Source organism: Phodopus roborovskii, unplaced genomic scaffold, assembly GCF_943737965.1.
Source record: "Phodopus roborovskii unplaced genomic scaffold, PHOROB, whole genome shotgun sequence".
Taxonomy (NCBI): domain Eukaryota; kingdom Metazoa; phylum Chordata; class Mammalia; order Rodentia; family Cricetidae; genus Phodopus; species Phodopus roborovskii.
Window position 1 is genome coordinate 3,017,301 of NW_026126436.1, and position 22,522 is coordinate 3,039,822.

A 22,522-nucleotide genomic window follows, 5' to 3' on the forward strand; every position below is an offset into this window, starting at 1 on the left:
ATAGTTACCAAAAAATTGGAATAACTCCCTGTACTCTATCAGACCACCATGCTTTAAAGTTAGAATTCAACAACAACACAAATTGCAGAAACCTACAAACTCATGGAAATTGAACAGTGCACAATTCCTGAGTCAAGGAAGAAATAAAGAATGAAATGAAAGACTTCCTATAATTCAATGAGAATGAAGACACAACATACCCAAACTTACGGGATATTTTGAAAGAGGAACTAAGAGGAAAGTTCACAGCACTAAGTGACCACATGAAGAAACTGGAGAATAGTCACATTAGAGAATTAACAGCACAACTGAAATCTCTAGAACAAGAAGGAGTAGATGCCAGGAAATAATCAAGTTGAAATCAATAATGTAGAAATTAGAAAAACAATACAAATAATCCATGTAACAAAGAGTTGGTTCTTCAAGAAAATCAACAAGACAGACAATTCTTTATCCAATCTAACCATAAGGCAGAGAGAAAACATGCAAATTAACAAAATCAGAATGAAAAGGGGGACATAACAATGGACTCTGAGGAAATCCAGAGACTCTTCAGGTCATACTTTGAAAACCTGTACTCCACAAATTTGAAAATTTAACAGAAATGGACAATTTTCTGGACAGATATTACTTACCAAAATTAAATCAAGAACAGATAAGCAATTTAAATATACCTAGAACCCCTAATGAAATAGAAGCAGTCATCAAAAGTCTCCCCCCCCAAAAAAAAGCTCAGGGCCAGATGGTTTCAGTGAAAAATTCTACTAGAAATTCAAAGAACAGCTAATACCAATACTCTCCAAAGTGTTCCGCACAATAAAGGCAGAAAGGTCATTGGTCATTGCCAAACTCTTTTTATGAGGCTACAATTATCTTAGTACCCAAGACACACAAAGACACAACTAAGAAAGAGAACTACAGACTAATCTCCCTCATAAATATTGATGCAAAAAAAAAAAAAAACACCTCAATAAAATACTGGCAAATCATATCCAAGAATATATCAGAGAAATAATCCACCATGATCAGGCTTCATCCCAGGGATGCAGGGATGATTCAACACATGAAAATCCATCAACACAATCCACCATATAAACAAACTGAAAAAGAAAAACCACATGATCATATCACTAGATGCTGAAAAAGCCTTTGACAGAATCGTGTACCCCTTCATGATTAAAGTCTTGGAGAGATCAGAGAAAACAGGAATATACCTAAACATAATAAAAGCAATATACAGTGAACCAACAGCCAACATCAAACTAAATGGAGAGAAACTCAATGTGATTCTTCTGAAATCAGGAACAAGACAAGGCTGCCCACTCTCTCCATATCTCTTCATTATTGTTCTTGAATTTCTAGCTAAAGCAATAAGAAAACAAAAGGAGATCAAGGGGATATAAAATGGAAATGAAAGGTCAAACTGTCACTATTTGCAGATGATATGATAGTTTACATAAGTGACCCAGAAAACTCTACCAGCGAACTCCTACAGCTGATAAACACCCTCAGCAAAGTGGCAGGATATAAGATTAACTCAAAAACATCAGTAGCTCTTTTATATACAGACGATAATGGCTTAACTAGGAATCAGAAAAACATGACCTTTTACAATATCCACAAACATAAAATGTCTTGGGGTAACACTAACCAAACAAGTGAAAGACCTATATAATAAGAACTTTGAGTCTTTAAAGGAAGAAATTAAAGAAGATATCATAAAATGGAAAGATCTCCCATGCTCTTGGATAGGTAGTGAAAGAATGAAAACAAAGCCTAACTCTCTTAATGATCACTAAAAGTTAGAAATTAAAAAAAAAGTCCATCAGCATGTATTTAAAATTCACTTAGCTACATACAAAGCTCAGGAAAAAAGAAAAACACATGAAATAGCTTGGCCACGATGACCGGTTTCTGGAAAGTATTATTACTATTCATGACCACCTAGTTTCTGAAGAATGTTGTTGTCCACAACAACAGTCTGGGAATTGTTATGGGTCATCCTGTCTACAATAAATAAATAAATAAATAAATAAATAAATTGATAACTAAAAGAAATAGGACCCATGGCAAGAAGGGAAAACTAGAAAGAACAAGTGCCTCTGCCAATAGATATAGATAACTCCCTGACTAGAGAGTATATTCTCCCAGCCGCTCAAGGACAAGGCCACTGAGCCCACTGGTCCTAGAGAAAGAAAACCCCCCAAACTTGCAGGTGTGCTAAACAATCCCGTCTTGTAAAAACTGTGTACTCTATGAAATCTCTATAACCTAGGAAATCTTATTAGCAATTCCAAGTTTTGAACTGTCCCATGACCTTGCTTTTAGGCCTAATGAAAATAACAGGATAGCTTTGAAACGGGCCTTGTTAGCTTTGATGTAAACCCTATAAAAGCTATCTCAATTCTGCCCCCGAGGTCCTCAGTCCTCTACCCCTGCGTGGCGTATGACTGTGGACCCCAGTGCACTTGGAATAAAAACTCCTCATGCTATTTGCATCAAGACCACTTCTCCTGAGTAATTTGTGGTGTCGCCTTTCTTGAGTGGGAGCGTGAAGGTCCATGCTCTGCAGGTCTTTCAGTTGGATCAACATAGTAAAAGTGGCAGTCTTGCCAAAAGCAATCTACAGGAGACTGCTTTCTGAACAAAACACCAGTAGCACAGACACTGAGACCAACAATTTATAAAATGGGACCTCCTGAAATTGAAAAGCTTCTGTAAGTTAAAGGACACAGTCAACAAGATAAAATGGCAGCCCACAGAATGGGAAAAGATATTCACCAACCCCACTTCTGACAGAGGGCTGATTTCCAAAATACACAAAGAACTCAAGAAGCTAGTTACTAAAACACCAAATAATCCCATTAAAAAGTGGACTACCGAACTAAATGGAGAATTCTCATTAGAGGAAACTAGAATGGCTGAAAGACACATAAGAAAGTGCTCAACATCCTCAGTCATCAGAGAAATGCAAATCAAAACCACTCTGAGATACCATCTTACTCCTATCAGAATGGCTATCCTGTCAGAATGGCTAAAATCAAAACACCAAAGACAGTTTATGCTGGAGAGGATATGCATTAAGGAGAACACTCCTTCACTGCTGGTGGGAGTGCAAAGTTGTACACCCACTTTGGAAATAAGTATGGCGGTTCCTCAGAAAAATTGGAATCAATGAGATTCAGCAATTCCACTCTTAGGCAACAAGGACATCTGTCCAACTATGTTCATAGCAGCATTATTTGTAATAGCCAGGACCTGGAAGCAAGCTAAATGCCTCTCAACTGAAGAATGGATGGAGAAAATGTGGTACATTTACACAATGTAGTACTACTCAGTGGAAAACAAACAAACAAACAACAAAAAATATGGAATATTGAATTTCATAGGCAAATGGATGGAACTAGAAGAAACCATCCTGAGTGAGGTAACCTAGTCACAAAAAGACAAACATGGTATGTACTCACTCATGTATGGATTTTAGACATAGAGCAAAGGATTACCAGCCTATAATCCACACCACCACACCAGAAAAGGCAGGAAACAAGGAGCACCCTAAGAGAGGCGTACATGGTCCCCCAGAGGAGCGGAAAGGGACCAGATCTCTGGAGCAAATTGGGAGCATGGAGGGAGGGGAGAGGAAGTTAGGAGGAAGAGAATGAGAGAAGAGGAGGGGAGAAGAAGGCATGAGACAGGAAAATTGAGTCAGGGAAAGAATAGAGGAGAGCGAGAAAAGAGATATCATAATAGAGGGAGCCATTACAGGTTTAAAGAGAAATGTGGCACTAGGGAAATGTCCTGAGATCTATAAGGATGACCCCAACTAACAATCTAAACAATAGTGGAGAGGCTACATTAAATGCCTTTCCCCAATAATGAGATTGATGAGTATCTTATGTCATCCTAGAGCCTTCATCCAGTAGCTGATGGAAGCAGAAGCACACATCCACAGCTAAACACTGAGCCTAACTCCTGGAATCCAGTTGCAGAGAGGGAGGAGTGATGAGCTAAGGGGTCAAACCAGGCTGGAGAAACCCACAGAAACAGCAGACCTGAACAGGAGGAGCTCATGGACTCCAATCTGATAGCTGGGAAACCAGCATAGCACTGACCCAGACCCCCTGAACCTGGGTGTTAATTAGGAGCACTGGGGAGTCTATGGGGCCTCTGGTAGTTGATTGGTATTTATCCCTAGTATACGAATGGACTTTGGGAGCCCATCCCACATAGAGGGATACTCTCTCAGCCTAGACACATGGGGGAGGGTCTAGGCCCTATTCCAAAGATATGACAGACTTTGAAGATTCCCCCATGGAAGGCATTACCCTCTAAGGGGAGCAGAAAGGGGATGGGATGGAGGTTGGGAGGGCAATAGGGGAGAAAGGTAGGAGAGGGAACTGGGATTGACATGCGAAACAAGATTGTTTCAAATTTAAACAAAGAAATTTAAAAAAAAAAATGCAAAAGAAGGAGACTAAGAAGAAGGAAAGCAATTCCCAGGTGTGTTCTCCTATCCCAGTGATCCAGGCTGGAGAAGACACACCACTGAACTAAAACAGGGAAACTTTATAGCTTATAGGTGAGAGGGATGATGTATCTGCCCCAAGGTGAGTTTGTGTTCAAGTATAATCAAAAGCTGAGCATTTTAGACCCTGACTTGGGCTGCAGGCGGCAAAAGAGAAAGACATTGCAATAGTCATCAAGAAAGTAGAATTGTGCTTTTGGGGCCTTTGTTGGCAACTCTCAGAGTGGGCGGGGTTTGGAGAAGGAAACAGGAATGGGGCTTTCAGCATCAAGCAGGAGGGAGCTGAAGGTTCCATCTGAACAGATGACTCCAAGGAAACAAAGGACAGAATGAATGCAGAGACTGATAACACACAGAGCACCTCCTGGGGTTCAAGTAAGAAGAGCTCTAACCAAGAAGTTAATTGCAATTGATACCTGCTGGAAAAGGGAGCACGAGTTTCTTTAATTGAGTGTCACTGGTGTCAGCCAAACTTGGGGCAAGGCTCCATGCGCTGGAGAAGTTGGCCTATACGTAATGCATTCCATGTTTTTGCGTGTGGGCTTTTTGTTTCATTTTGCATTGTCTTGGCTTTTTATTTATTCAGTATTACTGGTTTCTTTTCTTTTTTAAAGAAAGCATGTGAAATTCGGTGAGTAGGGAAGTGGGACCTGAGTGAAGTTGGGGTAGGGTAAAACGGATAATATATTGTACGAAAAATATTTAATAATAATAGAAAACTTTCCACCACGCTAGATTAGTATCACATTCTTCTTGCTTTTAAAGTAATTTACTTACTTTTATTCACTTTTCCTTGGTATTTTGCCTGCATGCATGTCTGTGTGAGGGTGCCAGATCTTGGAGCTAGAGACAGTTGTTACTGCCATGTGCGTGCTGGGAATTGGAAGAACAATCACTGAGCCATCTCTCCAGCCCTAGTATCACCTTAAAGCTCCAAAAGGTCTGTGCTTTGTTACGTTCACCATCCAGGATGGCATCTAAGGGCCAGCACTCAGCGCTGACAAGGGCGCTGCTGACTCATCTATAGAATAAAGAACTAAATTAAGTCTTCTTCACTTGCTCTCAGCCAAAAGCGATAGGATCCTCAACCCTTAGTTTCCCTTTCTTTAGCGTCTCCGCAGACCCGCCCCACTTCCGCTGTGGTGACGCCATTTCCGTGGAGAAGTCCTGCCCCCTCGCCACTGTGGTCACCGCCTGCCCCTTTCCCTTACGAGCTGCAGTAGAGTACCAGTTTGGCGCCAACTGGATTTTTTTTTTCCGCCTTCAATGGCGGGAACTGGCTGTGTGCGCCGATACGTGCTTTGCGTCTTATCTGATTGGTTGTTGGCGCTAGGTCCCGCCCTGGCGTCCTCCCTGAGGTCTGGGATTGGTGAAGACGGCGGAGCGCCCTCTGGAAGCGGCGGCTGTGCGGGGCTGGACGGCCGGGTAAGTTCCTGGGTTCCCGTCGCGGGGCTGCGGGGAGAAGCTGCAGAGCGCCGCCTGGACTGGCGTGGGCTGTGGCCGCAGAGCCGCGCCTTGCCGGACCTCAGGGAACCGGGTGCCGCTCTCGGGGACCGCCCTTCGGAGAGCTTGGGAGGGTGCTGGGACGAGCACACGGAGCATCGCCGGGTCTACCGGGCGCGCCTCCCCTCCCCCACCGGTGTCTCCTCTGTCCCTACTCCCGAGCTTTCGGTGAGTGTGGAGACAGGGCTGTCCGAGTGTCGGAAGCTCGCTGACGTGCGCTGTTTCCCAAGCTAGTACCTTGAGAGTTGTTTATGTTGCTCTCTGCAGCGCCTAGAACATCCCTGACGGGGTGTTGAGGATGTGAATGTAGAATTCGCAGGAACCCGCGTTTATGCTTCAGGACCTGCTTGGCTTTGACCCTGACTTTTAGACTTCTTGATCTTTTCTGCTCTCTCCACAGCACCAAGCACCAAAACCTTGCTTAAGGCCTTTCCTCCATGAACCTTAGCTCCTCTTTGTAAGCGAAGAGGCCATTAGGCAAGACTTATTGCATCTATTTTCTTCCATATCCCAAATTAATTTTTCATAGTATCACCTGCCGCCGTACAGGAACTGTGCAGAGATTTGTATTTTAAGGAAATGTACTTGATTTTTGTCATCTGACTGGAATTTAATCCCAGCTCTCCACATCCTAGCTGTTGGTTATGGCAGGTTTCCTAATCCGCTGTCAGTTTCCACATCTATTTAAATGGGATAAGGAATAATATGGACCCAATAGAAACTTCAGTGTGATTTAAAGTAAATCAATACCTTGCAGCATTTAGATTAGTACTTGGCACATAGTAAAGGTGCAATATACTTTGCTTTTCTTATTTACCTTTCTCATCCTCAGAACCTAGGACTAGACTTGCCTTGCCTTTAGATTTTTTTCCTTCCACAAATGTATGTTTTTCTGTATTGAAAAAAATGTGAACTTCCTTTAGACTGCTTTTTAAGACATTTGACCTTTCAGAAGAGACCAGATGGCCCTTGTCTCTATGCTTTTGCTTATGCGCCTGTTGGAGCCTGGGGAGTCAGCCTGTAACTTTAGAAACAATGTTTTTTTGGCTAGAGACTGGCATGTTCAGAGCCTGTGAGTGTGCCAATTGCTCACTATCGAGCAACATTCCAGCCCAGCAGCTGTTATTGCTTATTAGCTTCTCATCTTTTAAAACTTGGCCTCTACATTTTTCAAAAATGTCCCACTCCTGTCAGTAACTCACTGTGTATCTTCAAGTGGGAGCTGAGAGGAGTCTAAAAAGGTCTGTTTTTTTCACGTCTCCTTATTTTCCCTATGAGACTCACTCGTAATTTTCTAATATACCTGTGACCATGACTGAGAATCTCAAACCATAATATGTATCATGTTAATTAACTGTCTTTTTCTCTTAAGAAAAATCTGTTAGGTATCCAACTCTATTTCCAACTCTGTTAGACATCTTGGTTTGACTGTTGTACAAGTGATTCATGGAATCTTTATTTCTCCATTGCCATTAAAAGTATGGCTTCCACCTTGGCAAAAGTAGAAACTTGAGAATCATCTGTAACTAATTTGGATATCATTAGCTCAACAAATGATTATTTTATTACTTATCGGTGGTGAACAAAGCAGAGATGATCCTTGTCCACAGGGGCCTTCCTATCAGCAAGGTGGACATTTTCCCCCCGAGTCCCACAGAAAGTAGAACGGTGGAAAGAAGTCATTTAGGGAAAAGACCCAGTGGTACAAGGATATATAACAGTGTCAGGTGGGTGGCACATGTCCTTAATCTTAGAACTTAGGAGGCAAAGGCTAGTGGATCTCTGAATTTGAAGTTTGCCTGGTCTACAGATGGAATTCCTGGATGGCCAGGGCTACACAGAGACCCTGTCTCAAAACCCTTACCCTTATGCCCCCTAAAAAAACAAAAAAAGAATATATCAGAGGTCCTTGACCTAGTGTGAGGGGGGAGTGCCTAGGGGATAACATCACTTAAGCCAAAATAAAAGATTTAAATGAGCTTAGAGTATTGAGCAGACAACACTTTCAGAGTCACGGATGGGGAGAGAACAGCCATGTTCATAGAACTGAGGAAAAGCCAGTGCGGTTAGAGCAAACACTGCTGGGAAACGGAGAAGAGTCACACAAGATAACTCTGGTTCAGCAGTTCAGGCCTGGTCATGCAGGACCTAAGCAGAATTGTTAGCGAAATGTGTTTATTGTCCTAAGATCAGCAAGAAGCACCCAGAGGTTGTTAAGAGCAAGAGCTTCGTCAGGTTAATATTTTGAAGACAGCTCAGGGGTAGTTGAGATAGCTCAGCCAATAGAGATACGTAATGTCAACCTGATCATCTGACTGAGGTTGATATACATAGTAGAAGGAAAGGACAAATTCCCACAGGTTTTCCTCTGACCTCCATTTGTGTACAAACACAACATGATAAATAAATATAAATATATGTGTGCGTTTATATGTGTATATATATACATACATATATTAAAGACAGGTTATGGTGTAAAGAAAATTTCAGATAGGAAAGAATAGACAGTGGAACAGATTGTACATGAAATATTACTGATTTACCACAGAATCTCTCAGATTTATATTTTGTCTTTATTTTTGTTAAGTTCTTGACTCCTCATTTGTCTTACACAATTTGGTTCTTCTATTTTTGGGACAGGATCTCACCGAGGTGCCTGTCTCAGTGTTCCAGCTGCTGGGACTGGAGGTGTGTGCCACTCTTGCATTCTTTGGATGGTCTCTTCTGTCTAGCTCCTGGCCACTGGTGTCTGAAATGTGAATTTGATGATGTTAGCTTCTGCTTTAGAATTTCCAGTCCCTACTGAGGAGAGTTCAAGTGTCTTGATCATAGAAACTACTTGATTCTCTAAAACCTCACATTCTAATGTTGCGTTCATATGTTTTAAACTATGAACATTCATATCTGGACTTAGAACTCATAGACTTGGTGGTAGAGAATAGATCTAGTGAGATGGTGTCAGGAAATATGTCTGCAAACAGGACCCTAATACCAGCAGACTTCAGAATTTTGGACTTTTGGAAATAGTAAATATTAAAGGTGGCTAGAAAGGTACCAGTGAAAATCAGAGTAAGGAAGTTGGGCAAGATTCCCTAGATGTTGACAAGCTATAGGAGGGTTTTTGAGCAAGAAGTTATAAGGCAGTGCTTCTGTAGAAGGATTGTCAGTATTGTTTGTAGCATGTATTTGGAGGAGCAAAGTAGTAACAGTAGAGCCTAAAGCATATTGAAATGGCAATGAATGAGGTTAAGTGGAAAAATGTTACAGAGGTGACATCGGTAGGCTAGAGTGTTGTTAGTGCCATAAAGATGTCAGGCTGTGATCAGACACTGATAGGAAATGCCTTTTTGTTCTGAACTTGGTGAGTGTATATTTATAGTGGAATGAATACATTTGTTTATTTTTTTCTTATTATTGACTTGCTTTATAACTTAATATAGGCAGTTCCTAATTCTTAAGTACTCTGAGGAGGCCACAGGGCATTCTGTTACCCTTACCAATCCTTTTCCTCTTGTGTTCTATGCTCCTCCTCCCCCATTAGTAGTTAATACAAGGAGATATTTTATGTTAGTGTAATTAGTTGAAGATAAGATATTAATATCTAAGTTCATAATATTTGGAAATTACTCATACAGTTTTGTGTTGAAAGCCATTTGTAATTTTGTTACTGGTTTTGTAATAGCCAGAGCTCTGTGAAATCCTTTAGATGGGACTTTTTCATAGTAGATAAGACTAAGTAGGTTTTGAGTGAGACCAATGGAGTCATCATAAAAGTAAACTATGAACTTAAAATATATTCTGGATCCTTTAGTCTTTCTTTTTTGGTGGGGGGGGCAGTGATTGCCTTGTTTTTTAGTAAATATTTGTGTTCATATGTATATATCAAGTTAATGAAGCACAATCCTTTCAGGTCATTTGTGGTTTAACTGGTATCCACTGGTTATGTTATTTAAAATAATTTCATTTGGTTCATTATGGTCTTCATATCTTTGATTAAGGATTTTGTTTGCTTTAGGCGAGTCTCATGTATCCAGCCTGGTCTTGAACTAGCTGAGCCTCTGCCTCTGAGTACTGTCTGTGATTTTGGGTAGATTTGTACATGAAATGCAAGCACTCTACTGACTGGGCTGTATACCCACTCATGACTAAGGATTTTGAAGTGGGGAGCATTATCCAAGTGACTGTAGATTCTGTCACATGGGTTCTGATGAGAAAGAGATAGGAAATGAGTCAGTGGGAATGTCCATGTGATGATGGACCTAGAGAGAGCACAGGAGGCTAGCATGCATGCAAATGTAGTTTTGGAAGCGGAGATTGGAGAATGATGGTAGGTTTTTGACTGTGAAAATGGAGAAAGGAGCCTCCAGACCAGGAAAGCAGATGCTTTTAGAAGCTGAAGAAGGTAAACATTCTCCCTCAACCTCCATAGAAAATGCAGCCTTGATCTGATTTTAGATCAGTAAGGTGTTTTTTTTTTTTTTTTTTTTTTTTTCCTTCTAGAGCTATTATAATTTGTGTTGTTCAAGCCACTGTTTGGTGTAACGTGTAAAGACATCAATAGAAAACTAATGTACACAGTCTTATTATGCATATTTCATGTATCAATAGCTACATGTACTTATAGCTACTCTATAGGAAGCTCAGCTTGACAATACTGGTGTAAAATACTTGTTTTTATTATTTTGAAACCCTGTCTGTGTCAGTGCCTGCAGAGTCCAGAGGGTGTCAGATATCCTGGAATTGGAGTTATTGATGCTTGTGAGCCACTTGATGTACGTGCTGGGACCTGAATTCTGGTCCTCTGCAAGAGCAGTACTCTTAGCCATTGAGCCATCTCTAGCCCCAACATCACTGGTTTAAGAATAGTCTAAACATCCGGAATAAAAATGATCAATTCCAAGCCTAGAATTATTAATCAAAACTTAGATGAGGGAATGTCTATCAGTCTTGTATTTTAGTTTTTCCAGGTATTATTATGTAGGCTATCATCTTAGAAAGCAAATTAGGGGTCTGGGAAGATAGCTTAGTTGATAAATTATTTGCCAGGTAAGCATGAGGATGTAAGTTTAGATCCCTAGAACCCATGTGAACAGCCAGGCACTTCACATGCCTATAATGTGAGTTCTGGCAGGGCAGAGAGAGGTGGATACCTGGAGCTTGGTGGCCAGCCAGTCTTGGCAAATTAGTGAGCAATACAGAGATCCTGTTAAAAAATACGGTGAAGAGAGATTAAGAACCCAACATGGCCCCATGGTAGCATATGGACATGTTCATACATATATGTACCATATAGATACACATGTACACTATAGCAAATTATTGTAGCCATTGCTGACTACAGTAAGTTTAGTGCATTGATGGATGGGAGATGTCATTCTGTAAATATGTTTCTCATATTGGTTAATGAATAAAGCACTGTTGGCCAATAGGAAAGCAAGATAGACGGGACAAGGAGACTAGGAGAGAGGAAGTAGAAGGAAGGAGACCCATCGTGGAGGACAGAGAGTAGAATGCCAGCCCCTCTCTCCGGTAAGATAAGACCATGTGGAAGTACTTAGATTAATAGAAATGGGTTAATATTTAAGACAGAGCTAGCCGATATAAAACTAGTAACAGGCCAACAGAATTATATCAAATACAGAATCTCTGTGTATTATTTTGGGGCTGGTGTGGCGGCAGGACCAGACCAGTAGGGAAAAAACCACTCATAACAGCTATCTGTACACAAAGGTCTTTTCTTCTGTGGTTGATCTGATTGGGAAGACAATCACCATTCTAGGAGGAAACAAAATGATCAAAGTAGTAATACTTTTGATTATGAGACTGACATGCTGCTTGCTACACTAAGAAGGTTACAACATAAAGTACTTTAGAAATTGCATATATAGCCATTCTGGTCTCTTAATTTTTGTTTTGTTTTTGGTACTAAGAATTGAGATCAGAAGGCCAAGTAGAGGTGGTACAAACCTTTAATCAGAGTGCTGGGAGGCAGAGGCAGGAGGATCTCTTGAGTCAAGGCCAGCCTGGTCTACAAAGCCAAGTTCCAGGACAGCCAGGGCTTGTTACACAGAGAAATCCTGTCTTGAAAACAAACAAACAAACAAAGAAAAACAAAACAAACAAACAAAAACCAAAGAATTGAGACCAGAACATAGTACTTGAAGGGTATATGTTGTACTACTGAGCCACCTTCCCCATCCCCTGACACGTACACACACACACCTTTTGTAAAACTTTTAAAAATTTGTAGTTAGTTGAATTCCTATTTAATGATTATAGAAAGCAAAGTCTACTTTGGGGGGATATTTATTTATTAGGAATTCTAACATGTCTTTTAAAAATATTATTTTATGTGTGTGGGTGTATGTGTGTGTGACATGTATGTCTGTGCACTGCATGTATGTCTGGTGCCCACAGTGACCAGAAGAGGGTATCAGATCCTTTGAAATTGGAGTTACAGATGGTTGTGAGTATAGGTAGATTTTGTCTTCACTAATTTAGTAGCTCTGGCTTGTTTTATGTTTGTTTAATTTTTCAGAGTATAAAGAAAACTGGGCTGCAGCCCTTGTGAGACAGAGTCTGGCTGTATTGAGATGAGAGGTAGGATGGAGAGAGTAAAGATCCATGTGCAAATTCAGATTCTTTCTCAGGGTTGCTGTGCTGTATACTCTGGGTAGTCCTGTTGTGGTATAGCTCATTTCTGCAGTGCTGGTTGAACCCAGACCCTTGCTCACGGCAGGCAAGTTAGTGCTCTGTCACTGAGCTGTATCCCCAGTGATGTAGGATTTTAACCTGAGAAGATTTAACTAGACATCAGCATCTCTAAGCTTAACAGAAACTACTAGACTTTTCTCAATTGAGAAGGTTGAGGAAGAAGCTGGCCATCTTAGAAACTTACCACCTTTATTACCTAGCCATGACCCCTTTCTCTATCTGTTTACCTACAAGGAATTCTGTTGTTTTAGATAGGATTTCTATTGCTGTGAAAAAACACCATGTAACTCTTAGAAAGGAAAACATTTAATGTGGATGGCTTACTTAACTGTTTCAGAAGTTTAGTCTGTTATCATGGCAGGCCGTGGCAGCATGCAAGCAGACATGGTGCTGGAGAAGGATCGTAGAGTTAATATATCTTGATCTGCAGGCAACAGGAAGAAGTCTGAGACATTAGTCGTGACTTGAGCATAAATGAGACCTCAAAGCTCACCCCCACAATGACATGCTTCCTCCAACAAGGCCATACCTACTTCAACAAGGCCATACCTTCTAATAGTGCCATTCCCTGTGAGCTTATGGGGGTTAATTACATTAAATTGCTGCATTTACATCTGGCAGACTCCTAGTCTCTCATTCCCCAAGTCAGAGATCTCCCTAACTATTGTTAGGGAGTTTGGGGACAAGACTGCACTTAGCTGCTTCACGCTGACAAAGGATGCCTCAGGATGACAATGATCCAGAGCTTAAGACAGCTCTTTGGTGATGCTGTGTGTCTTTGGAGCTTGTCATTTAAGGGAAGTAGGTAGCACTTGTAACATAAAAAGTGAGACTGTAGTACTGTCATTCCTATTGAGAGTGCAGTTAGAAAAATAGCAGGGGATTTTGCCCTTATTAGAAGAAGAGAATAGGCAAGAAAACAATCCAGGACTCCTCAGCATGCTTTGTCATAGGTGTCAGTAAGATTGATGATCTCTCTCACACCATTATCTATCATAAGATATATACTGTTGGAGGATGTAGTTTGGTTCAAGAATTCAAGGATGCTGGGTGGTGGTGGCACGTGCCTTTAGTCCCAGCACTTGTGAGGCAGAGGAAGGTGGATTTCTGTGAGTTTGAGGCCAGCCTGGTCTACAAAATGAGTTCCAGGACAGTCAGAACTACACAGAAAAACCTGTCTGGGTGTGGGGGGGGGGAGTTCAAGGATCCTTCAATCAGCCAATTTAAGCTAAGAAGTTGGCCATTGCATTCCTCATGGGGAACATTAAGAGACAAGGTTAATGAGGAAAGTTTGATGTCATGTCATGTTTGACCTAAGTTTTATTTAATAAGGTGAGGCATAATTTTGTGGCTGACTGGACTGTTTACCAGAAAACCTTTTACCAGAATCCTATAGAGGACTATTGGCAGTACCTTACCAGCAAGATATGCTTCTGCCTATTTATCCACTGTAATGTCCAGTGGAGGTAGATGGTATGGGTAAACCTGGGTGAAATCAAGGTTTCATTTGTTGAAAATCACATCTGGTCATCTGCATCTGTAGGTTTGATTGCCTCCTTTAACCAGGGAACATGATTGGTTAGGACATCACATAGCTCTTCCAGAAACAGTGTTATCAGGAAGAGAATTATTAGTGGGAAATAGTTGTCCAAATAACATTTCATGGTTAAGTATGACATCTGAGGACTGTTAAAAGAGACATGTGTATTGATCATATTATTCCTGTTTATGCTTTCCTTTTGAGTGTTTAAGACCATAGGTAGCCAAAATTAGTAACTTTTTGCTGTCAAGGCCAGTTGAAGAGCTTTATTAGCTTGTCCTCCTCAGAGGTTACTTGGGCTTGTGCAGAGCCTCTGATTCCTGATCTGTCTTGTCAGTTAGTCCATCTGTGTAAGGATGTCAAAGGCCTTACTTGACTGCTGCTTCATTTGGAAACATGGAAGAATTTTTCCTTTGTTGACCCTTGACAATCTACTCATTGGCATTTCCATGGCCTTCTTGAACAAGAATAGGTAACATTCCACAGACAGGACATTTAGAGGGCCCCACAGTTCCCAGGGACTTAGTTGGCCTTAGAGGACAAGGGGGAAAATATTCTTCCTTTTAATTCCTCTGACTACATCAGTGTTGGCCTCTAAATACAGTTTTTGAACATCTAGAGGGTCAGTTGCACCTGTTTATTATTTTTAATTAGTATGTAATGTTTAGGTGAAGCATGAGCAAAAATTAAGCACTTTTAAAATAAACTTAATTAGACACATCTAAGTCCACTACACACCTAAGTCTCTAACAGCTAGAGTCTGTGTGTCCATCCTGTAGTTTTTTTTAGCAAGGTCTAGATCAGTGGTTCTTATGATGCTGTAACTGTCATATAGTTCCTCATGTTATGGTGACCCCCAAACCATAAAATTATTGTCGTTGCTACTTCATAACTAATTTTTCTACTGCTATGAATTGTAATGTAAATATGTGCTTTCCAGTGGTCTTAGACAACCCATGCTAAAGGTTACTTGACCTCCAAGGGGTCAAGAATCTAGATGATCCTGCAGGTAAAAGAGAGGTTAGACATAGGAAATTTTTAGAGGACCTTTTCCTCTTATTTATAAAATAATGAAGTATGGTATTATAATTAAGTGTTCCCCCAGGGGGCACTTTTTATTTATTTATTTTTTTAAGAAGATATTTAGGCCATGTACAGGTCTTGAAAAAGACTAAGGTCACTCCAGTTGTCCAATAGGCAGGCTAGTGGGAAACTTGAAGGAATCTTGGGAGATTTCATTCCCATTTGTAAAATAGAAAGAAGGTTGGAAGAGACTGATGAAGGTTTGCCTAGTCTTCCTCTAGTCTTAACCCAGCATCAGGAGAGGATGATTCCTAGCCAGTCGAAGTAGTAAGCAGGGCCCAGACACCCTGACACTGGTTTAGTATGGGACTGATTCATGCTTCCCCATGCCTTCAGTTCTAATCCTCACTAGCTATTACTTCTTCTCTGAGTATCATTATTGAGGGACAGAACCTAGCTCCCTCCAAGCTCCGTGTAGGATAGACTGAGGTGAAGAACATGCTAGTTGAATTCCATCTCAGCCTTGACAGAATGTTTGACATGGTATCTGGTGAGATGACTCAGTCAGTGGGCTTGCCCCACAAGCTTGACAACCAAGCTTGGAAACTCAGAACCCACACAAAAGTTGGATGCAGAGCTAGGTGGTAGTGGCACACACCTTTAATCCCAGTATGTGGGAGGCAGAGGCAGGCGGATCTCTGAGTTCCAGGACAGCCAGAGCTGTACAGAGAAAACCTGTCTCATCCTCCTGCCCCCCAGAAACTAGATACAGCGAAACAAGCATCTCTATTTCCAGTGTCTACTATAGGAGGTGAAAATAGAAGAATCTCAAGTTTGTGGGTACCGAACTCAGCTTAGCAAAGGAACTATCTAAGGTACAAAGGTAATGATACACACATGGAGGTTGTTTTCCGACTTCCACAGCATACCCACATCTGTATACATGAAATGTATATACCCACACATCACACAAAATGAAATTTGAAAAAAAAACAAAGATTGGCTGACATCAGGAAAGTGAATGATGATGTGCTAGCAAGGAGGAAGCAGGAATCCTTACACATTGCTGGTAGAAATATAACTAGTGTTCTTACAATGGAAGTCAGTATGGAGAGTCCCCCTCAAACTGAAAACTGCCATATTATGATCCAGTTATACCATGCCTGGGTATAGACCCTTTCTTAGTCAAAGTATATTTTCTATAGTACTGTTCACAGTAGCAAAGATAGGAAACCAGTTTAGATTCCCATCAGCAGGTAAATGTGTTAAAAAAAAAAGTGATACAGAGTGGCTTGATATCTTAGTCTTCTAATACCGACTACTAAAGAGGCAAGAGGCTGAGGTAGGAGATCACAAGTTTAAGGCTTCCTTTGGGCTACAGAATGAATGAGGGTGGTGTAAGTATCAGCAATGTATAATGATAATACATGTTTGAAAATGTTTTAATGAAACCTTAAGAAACGAGAATGAAGGTGATCTCAATTTACAACTCCTAGGAAGCCATAGGTACATTCTAAAAGATAAAAATTGCAGAAAAGAGTAAGACAGATTCTAAGATGTTATGTTCCAACTTAATTGACTTTATTTAGAATGAGTGCTATAAGAATTAAAAGTGTGTATCTGAAGTATAGTGATGGAAGTCAAATAGGGTAAATTCTAGATGTCGGTAGCAATTGCTCAGGTGGAGTCACAGTTCCATAAGGTAGTTCTATGTTAGAGTGTATTTGTGCCTAACCTGAATATGTATTTATATATACCTGCATAGGAAACCTCTGTTTTTTGCTCTTTGTGGAGATGGAAGTTGTACACCTACAATGAATTTCTGTGAGCAGTGAGTTCTTTCATTATTCACATATGTTTTTGCCAACATCTGGAAGTTGAAGAGGCAGTTCCTAATCATCTGGGTTTTGATCCAGTTTGTGACCATATATGTTAAATATCTACAAATCTCTACAAGGAAAGCACATTTGAGACTTACTACCTAGGATGGGGTTTTGGGTCTTACACAGGCTTTGTCTGATGCAGGTGTTTGGCATAAACCATTAAACCATATTGTTTATGAAAACAGTTTAGTCATGGTGGGCTTGTTTCTAATCTGTTCTGAATGCTAGAAACCTTCTTGAAACCCTCCCAGAGTAGCCAAAGTATGTCTCTCTTTGTCTGTGTCTTTTCTTTTTCCTCAATCCCTTCCTCCCTCCCTCTCTCCCTCTCCTGTCAAGCAGGGTCTCACTGTGCAGCCCTGGCTGTTCTGTAACTGACAAAGATCACCTGCCTTTGCCTCCAAGCCTGGCTGCCATTACACTCTAGACATCTAACACTTCTTCATTTGCTTTTCCTTTGTTCCCACTGGACTTAAACTTTTAAAAAACAATTTTAAAGGCTGATTTATTGCAGGTTAGTCATGGTAAATGCCTTTAATCCCAGCACTTGGGAGGCAGAGGCAGATGCATCTCTGTGAGTTTGAGGTTAGCCTGGTCTATAAATGGAGTTACAGGACCCTGTCTTGAAAAAACAAACAAACAAAAACCCAGCCAACCAACCAACCAACCAAAACAAAACCTTATTTATTAGTAAGTAGTGGTTGTGCATACCTTTAATCCCAGCACTTAGGAAGTAGAGGCAGGTAGATCTCTGAGTTCAGAGACCAGTCTGGTCTATAGAGTTGAGTTTGAGGACAGCCAGTACTACACAGAGAAATCCTGTCTTTGTAAAACAAAATAAACAGAAAAGCCTTTTTATTTATTTTGAGGTAGAGTCTTGCCATGTAGCCTAGGCCACCTGGGATTTTCTGTGTGTACCAACCAAAATGACTTCAAATTCTCAGTCCTCCCTCTCGGCATCTACAGTGCTCAAATTGCAGGTTCATGGCATGCTGTCTAGCTCTAAATGCTGTACATACATATATGTATTGTGGAGTTGGTTCTTCTGCGCCATGTAAGTCCTGGGGAGTTAAATATAGGTCATCAGCCTTGGCAGCAAGCATCTTTAAAAACTGAACCAGGGACTAGAGAGATAGCTCAGTGGTTAAGAGTACTGACTGCTCTTCCAGAGGACCTGATTTCAATTTGAGGCACCTACATGGCAGCTCACAACTGTCTGAAACTCTAGTTCCAGGGGATCTGATACTTTTACACCAATGCTAAAATAAAGTTAAATAAATTATTAAAAAATAATTCACTAGCCCTCTAAAAGCAATTAAAAAAAGAAAAGTCTAGGTTTTCTTGTTGCCAAGCCCAGTGACTGGAGTTCAGCCCTTAGGATCCACGAGGTGGAAAGAGAATATACTCATGAATATTGCCCTTTGACTTCCATATCTGTACACCATGGCACATATGCACAGCCCTCTAGTCAATAGATCAAGGTTTTTAAAAAGTGCCTTTTCTAGTGATTAAAGTTTTTCATGTACATATATATGTGTGCATTTGTGTGGTTTTCTTTTTAAAAATCACATTGTGTGTGTGTGTGTTTGTGTGTGCACGTGCGAGCATGTATATGTCATGCTAATGAGAGCACATACAGGACAGAGAACAACTTGGTAGAGTTGGTTCTTTCTTGCTTGGGATTGAACTTTGTATCATCAGGCTTGCCCAAGTGCTTACCTTCTGAGTGTCTTTTGAGCCCCAAGTTTATTATTTCTTTCTCACTTATTTAGTTTATTTTTGTAGTGCTAACAATAGAGTCTGTGGCTTCATACATACTTGCAAGTATTTGATCATTAAGTCATACTCCAGCTTGCATGCTACTTTTCTTTTTTAATAAATTTTATTTGTTATTGTTGTGTTTGTATGTATGGTACTTGTGTGAGGGCAGACATGTGCATGCTATAATGTATTCATGGAGGTGAGAGACCAATTTGCTAAGTTGTTCTCTCTCCATCGTGGGTTCTGAGGGTTGGTCTGAAGTTGTCAGGGTTTTCCCCATGAAGCCAGGGCGGCAGTGTTTGTATTTCGTGTTGTGTACATATGTATTTGTATTTAGTGATGATGGTTCTTATTTTAGTGCAAAAAGTTAATGTGTATTTTGAGATCCCCCCCCCCAATGATGATGGAGATAAAATTCAGGGTCTTGTACTTACTAGTGTATTTTGGCCGATTTTATGACATTAGTGTATTTTACTTTGTGTATGGTTTACAAACTTGAGTTTCACTTTTTAGTTTTGATTTTTGTCTAAAAAAAAGTTAGACATTTTTTCTTTTTAAATGTATGTTTGTTTTTTAGAGAGAGAATGGTGTTATTCAGTGTGTTCAAATTTGAAAGTTGCTTTGTAAGTTGAAGATATTCTAATGGTGGGGATCTTTATGCTTAATACCGTAGATGGCACCTATGAAAAGGATATAGAACCATGGCAGCAGATGATGACAATGGTGATGGAACGGGTTTATTTGATGTCTGTCCTGGTAAGAACTCTCAGTTGTCTTTCTGAATTTACTTTACTTACTCTTCGATTCTCCTTAAATTTTGGTACTGGGAGTTTAGAACTAGGACCATCCAAATGCTAGGTATATATTCTGTCAAATTAATAGCCCTACCTTACTAGATATCAATTATAAAATCATTTACTTATTCTTAGGGGAAATGGACCTCAACTTTTTCCTCCCTGTGTATAAGTGAATTAGTATAGCAAAATACTAGGGACATAGAGAGTACTTAGTAAATGTGGACTTTTTGTATAGGGGCAGGGAGATCTCACTATGCTTTGAGATTGGACCAGGACTATGGGCATAAATCGCTGCACCTGGCTGATCTATCCTCTCCTCTCCTCTCCTGTCCTGTCCTCTCCTCTCTCCTCTCCTGTCCTCTCCTGTCCTCTCCTCCCCTCTCCTCCCCTCTCCTCTCCTGTCCTGTCCTGTCCTCTCCTCTCCTCTCCTGTCCTCTCCTCTCCTCTCCCCTCCTGTCTTCTGCTCCCTTCCCCTCTCCTCTCTTTTGCTCCTCTCCTCTCTCCTTCCCTCCTCTTCCCTCCTCTTCCTTTCTTTCAAGGTAGTTTAAATCTATTTGTATTCTATGAGTATTTTGCCTGCATGTTTGTGTATGCATCAGGTGCATGGCTGGTGTCCAAGGAGACTGGGGGTTTGGACCCCCTGGAACTGGAGTTACAGATGGTTGTGATCCACCATGTGGGTGTTGTGAACTAAACCTGGATCTTCTGCATGAGCAGCAATCTCTCCAGCCCTTGGTTAATATTTCTTATTGTGTGCTTTGAACTCTCTAAATGTAATCAAGGTAGCAGTTTTGATGATGTGAATGAATGGTCATAATATCTATTGTTATATCTCAAAAAGATATTTGTTACTTTTGAAGTAAATTTTGTTATTGGCTTTTGTTTATTTGTTTTTTGTTTATTTTGGTTTTTTTTTTTTTTTTTTTTTTTTGGAGACAGGGCTTCTCTGTGAGACAGCCCTCAATGTCCTGAACCTTGCTCTGTAGATCAGGCTGGCCTCAAACTCAGAGAGCCACCTGCCTCTGCCTCCTGAGTGCTGGGATTAGGTATGCACCATCACTGCCATCACCTGGCACAAGACATGGTAATAAAATAAGTTCATAAAATATCTGTTTTGCATGGGATTGGGACAAGGGGTATCCAGGGCCTTGTGCATGTTGGGCAGACACCGCCAAATGAGCTATATCCCCAACCCTAAATAGACATATTTTACATATGTCAAATGTAGTGATGTAGGTTTATCTTTTATTTGTTTGTTTATTTATTTATTTATTTTGTTTTTTCGAGACATGGTTTCTCTATGGCTTTGGAAGCTGTCCTGGAACTAGCTCTTGTAGACCAGGCTGGCCTCAAACTCAGAGAACCACCTGCCTCAGCCTCCCGAGTGCTGGGATTAAAGGTGTGCCCATTGTGATGTAGATTTATAACCCCTGTGCTGTATTTATCCTGTTTACATGAACATGAGTGCAAGTGAATACACACACACACACACACACACACACCTGCTGAGTTCATTTAGTATTGCTTGTATGTATATGTTTAGGGTTGATTGTTTGGAATTAGATAATCTTGTCAGGGGCCTTATCACTAGAAAAGACTTGGTTCTCTTGTTCTTAGCAGTCATTGATTTTGTATAGCTCTTCATCTAGGAGTTGGGCCTTGTGAGATTTCCCCATCCATGTTGGTATCTCAAAAGGTGTTACCACTTTTCAGATCTTATTTAGGTAGCCATGTTTTGAGATTTCATGGGTGCTATTTCCTTGTTATATATGGGGGATAATTTTAAGCACCTGTACTGGTAATCGGGCTCTTAACAATCTTTTCATCCCCTTTTCTTCAATGTTCCCTGAGTCTTAAATGTAAGGGTTGTATTGCCGTAGGGTTGAGTATCTCTTAGTTCATTTTTACTTAAAATATGTTTTTAAAAGCTAATTTTGGTAGACCTGGAAAGTCTCCTGCCTGACCAGCATCATGAAGACTCTGAGTAGACTAGTTGTAGTTATTTGTTTGTGCTAATGTAGTTTCAACTTGTTACATGGCTATTGTAGTTGTATTGTAGGTTGTATACCTTTAATCCCAGCATTCGGGAGGCAGAGATAGGTGAATCTCTGAGTTTGAGGCCAGCCTGGTTTACAGAGTAAGTTCTAGGACAGCAAGGGCTACATAGAGAAACCCTGTCTGTTGGGGGGGGGGGAGACGGGAAAAATATTAAATACACCGAAAAATTCAAAATGTAATATAATGAATACCTTCATTTTTTAACCTAAATTCAAAAATGTTTACATTTTAAAATAAAACTTCTTTTAGTCTCTCTCTCTCTCTTTCTCTCTCTCTCTCTCTCTCTCTCTGTGTGTGTGTGTGTGTGTGTGTGTGTGTGTGTGTGTGTGTGTGTGTGTTTTGCCTTCATATGTCTCTGTACCTTGGATATACTTAGTGCCCTTGAGGACAGAAGATGGGGTCAGATACCCTGAAACTGGAATTATGGATGGTTGTGAGCCACATATGGATCCTAGGAACTGAGCTGTAGTCTTATACAAGAGCAAGAAGTGCCCTAAACTACTGAACTGTCTCTCCAGTTCCTCACAGTTGTTTATCACACTAATTCTATTAATTTTAAAGGAAAAATAGCATTCTTGTTTATTGGATATAGCTGTCTTTTTTTTTTTTTTAACATCACTCTCAAGTCCACATATTTACTTTTTTCTTAATTATTTTTATTTTTGTGGTGATGGGAATTAAACTCCAGTTCTTTTGTATGGTGGCAAATGCTCTGTCACTG

The 22,522-nt window shown here is 40.5% G+C and overlaps 1 protein-coding gene across 3 annotated transcripts in view; it reads left to right on the plus strand.

Annotated features, from left to right (window-relative positions):
* Window positions 1–5,783: 5,783 nt before the first annotated feature.
* Window positions 5,784–22,522, plus strand: part of Casp8ap2 (caspase 8 associated protein 2) — a 40,262-nt gene continuing 23,523 nt past the window's right edge. Inside the window, exons 1-3 of one of the 3 annotated variants that reach the window (XM_051187482.1) lie at window positions 5,960–6,196; window positions 8,669–8,716; window positions 19,620–19,702. In XM_051187482.1, coding sequence (XP_051043439.1) covers window positions 19,648–19,702 — 55 coding nt within the window. In that variant the 5' untranslated portion in view covers window positions 5,960–6,196; window positions 8,669–8,716; window positions 19,620–19,647. The other 2 variants (XM_051187480.1, XM_051187481.1) reach the window with 2 other exon arrangements.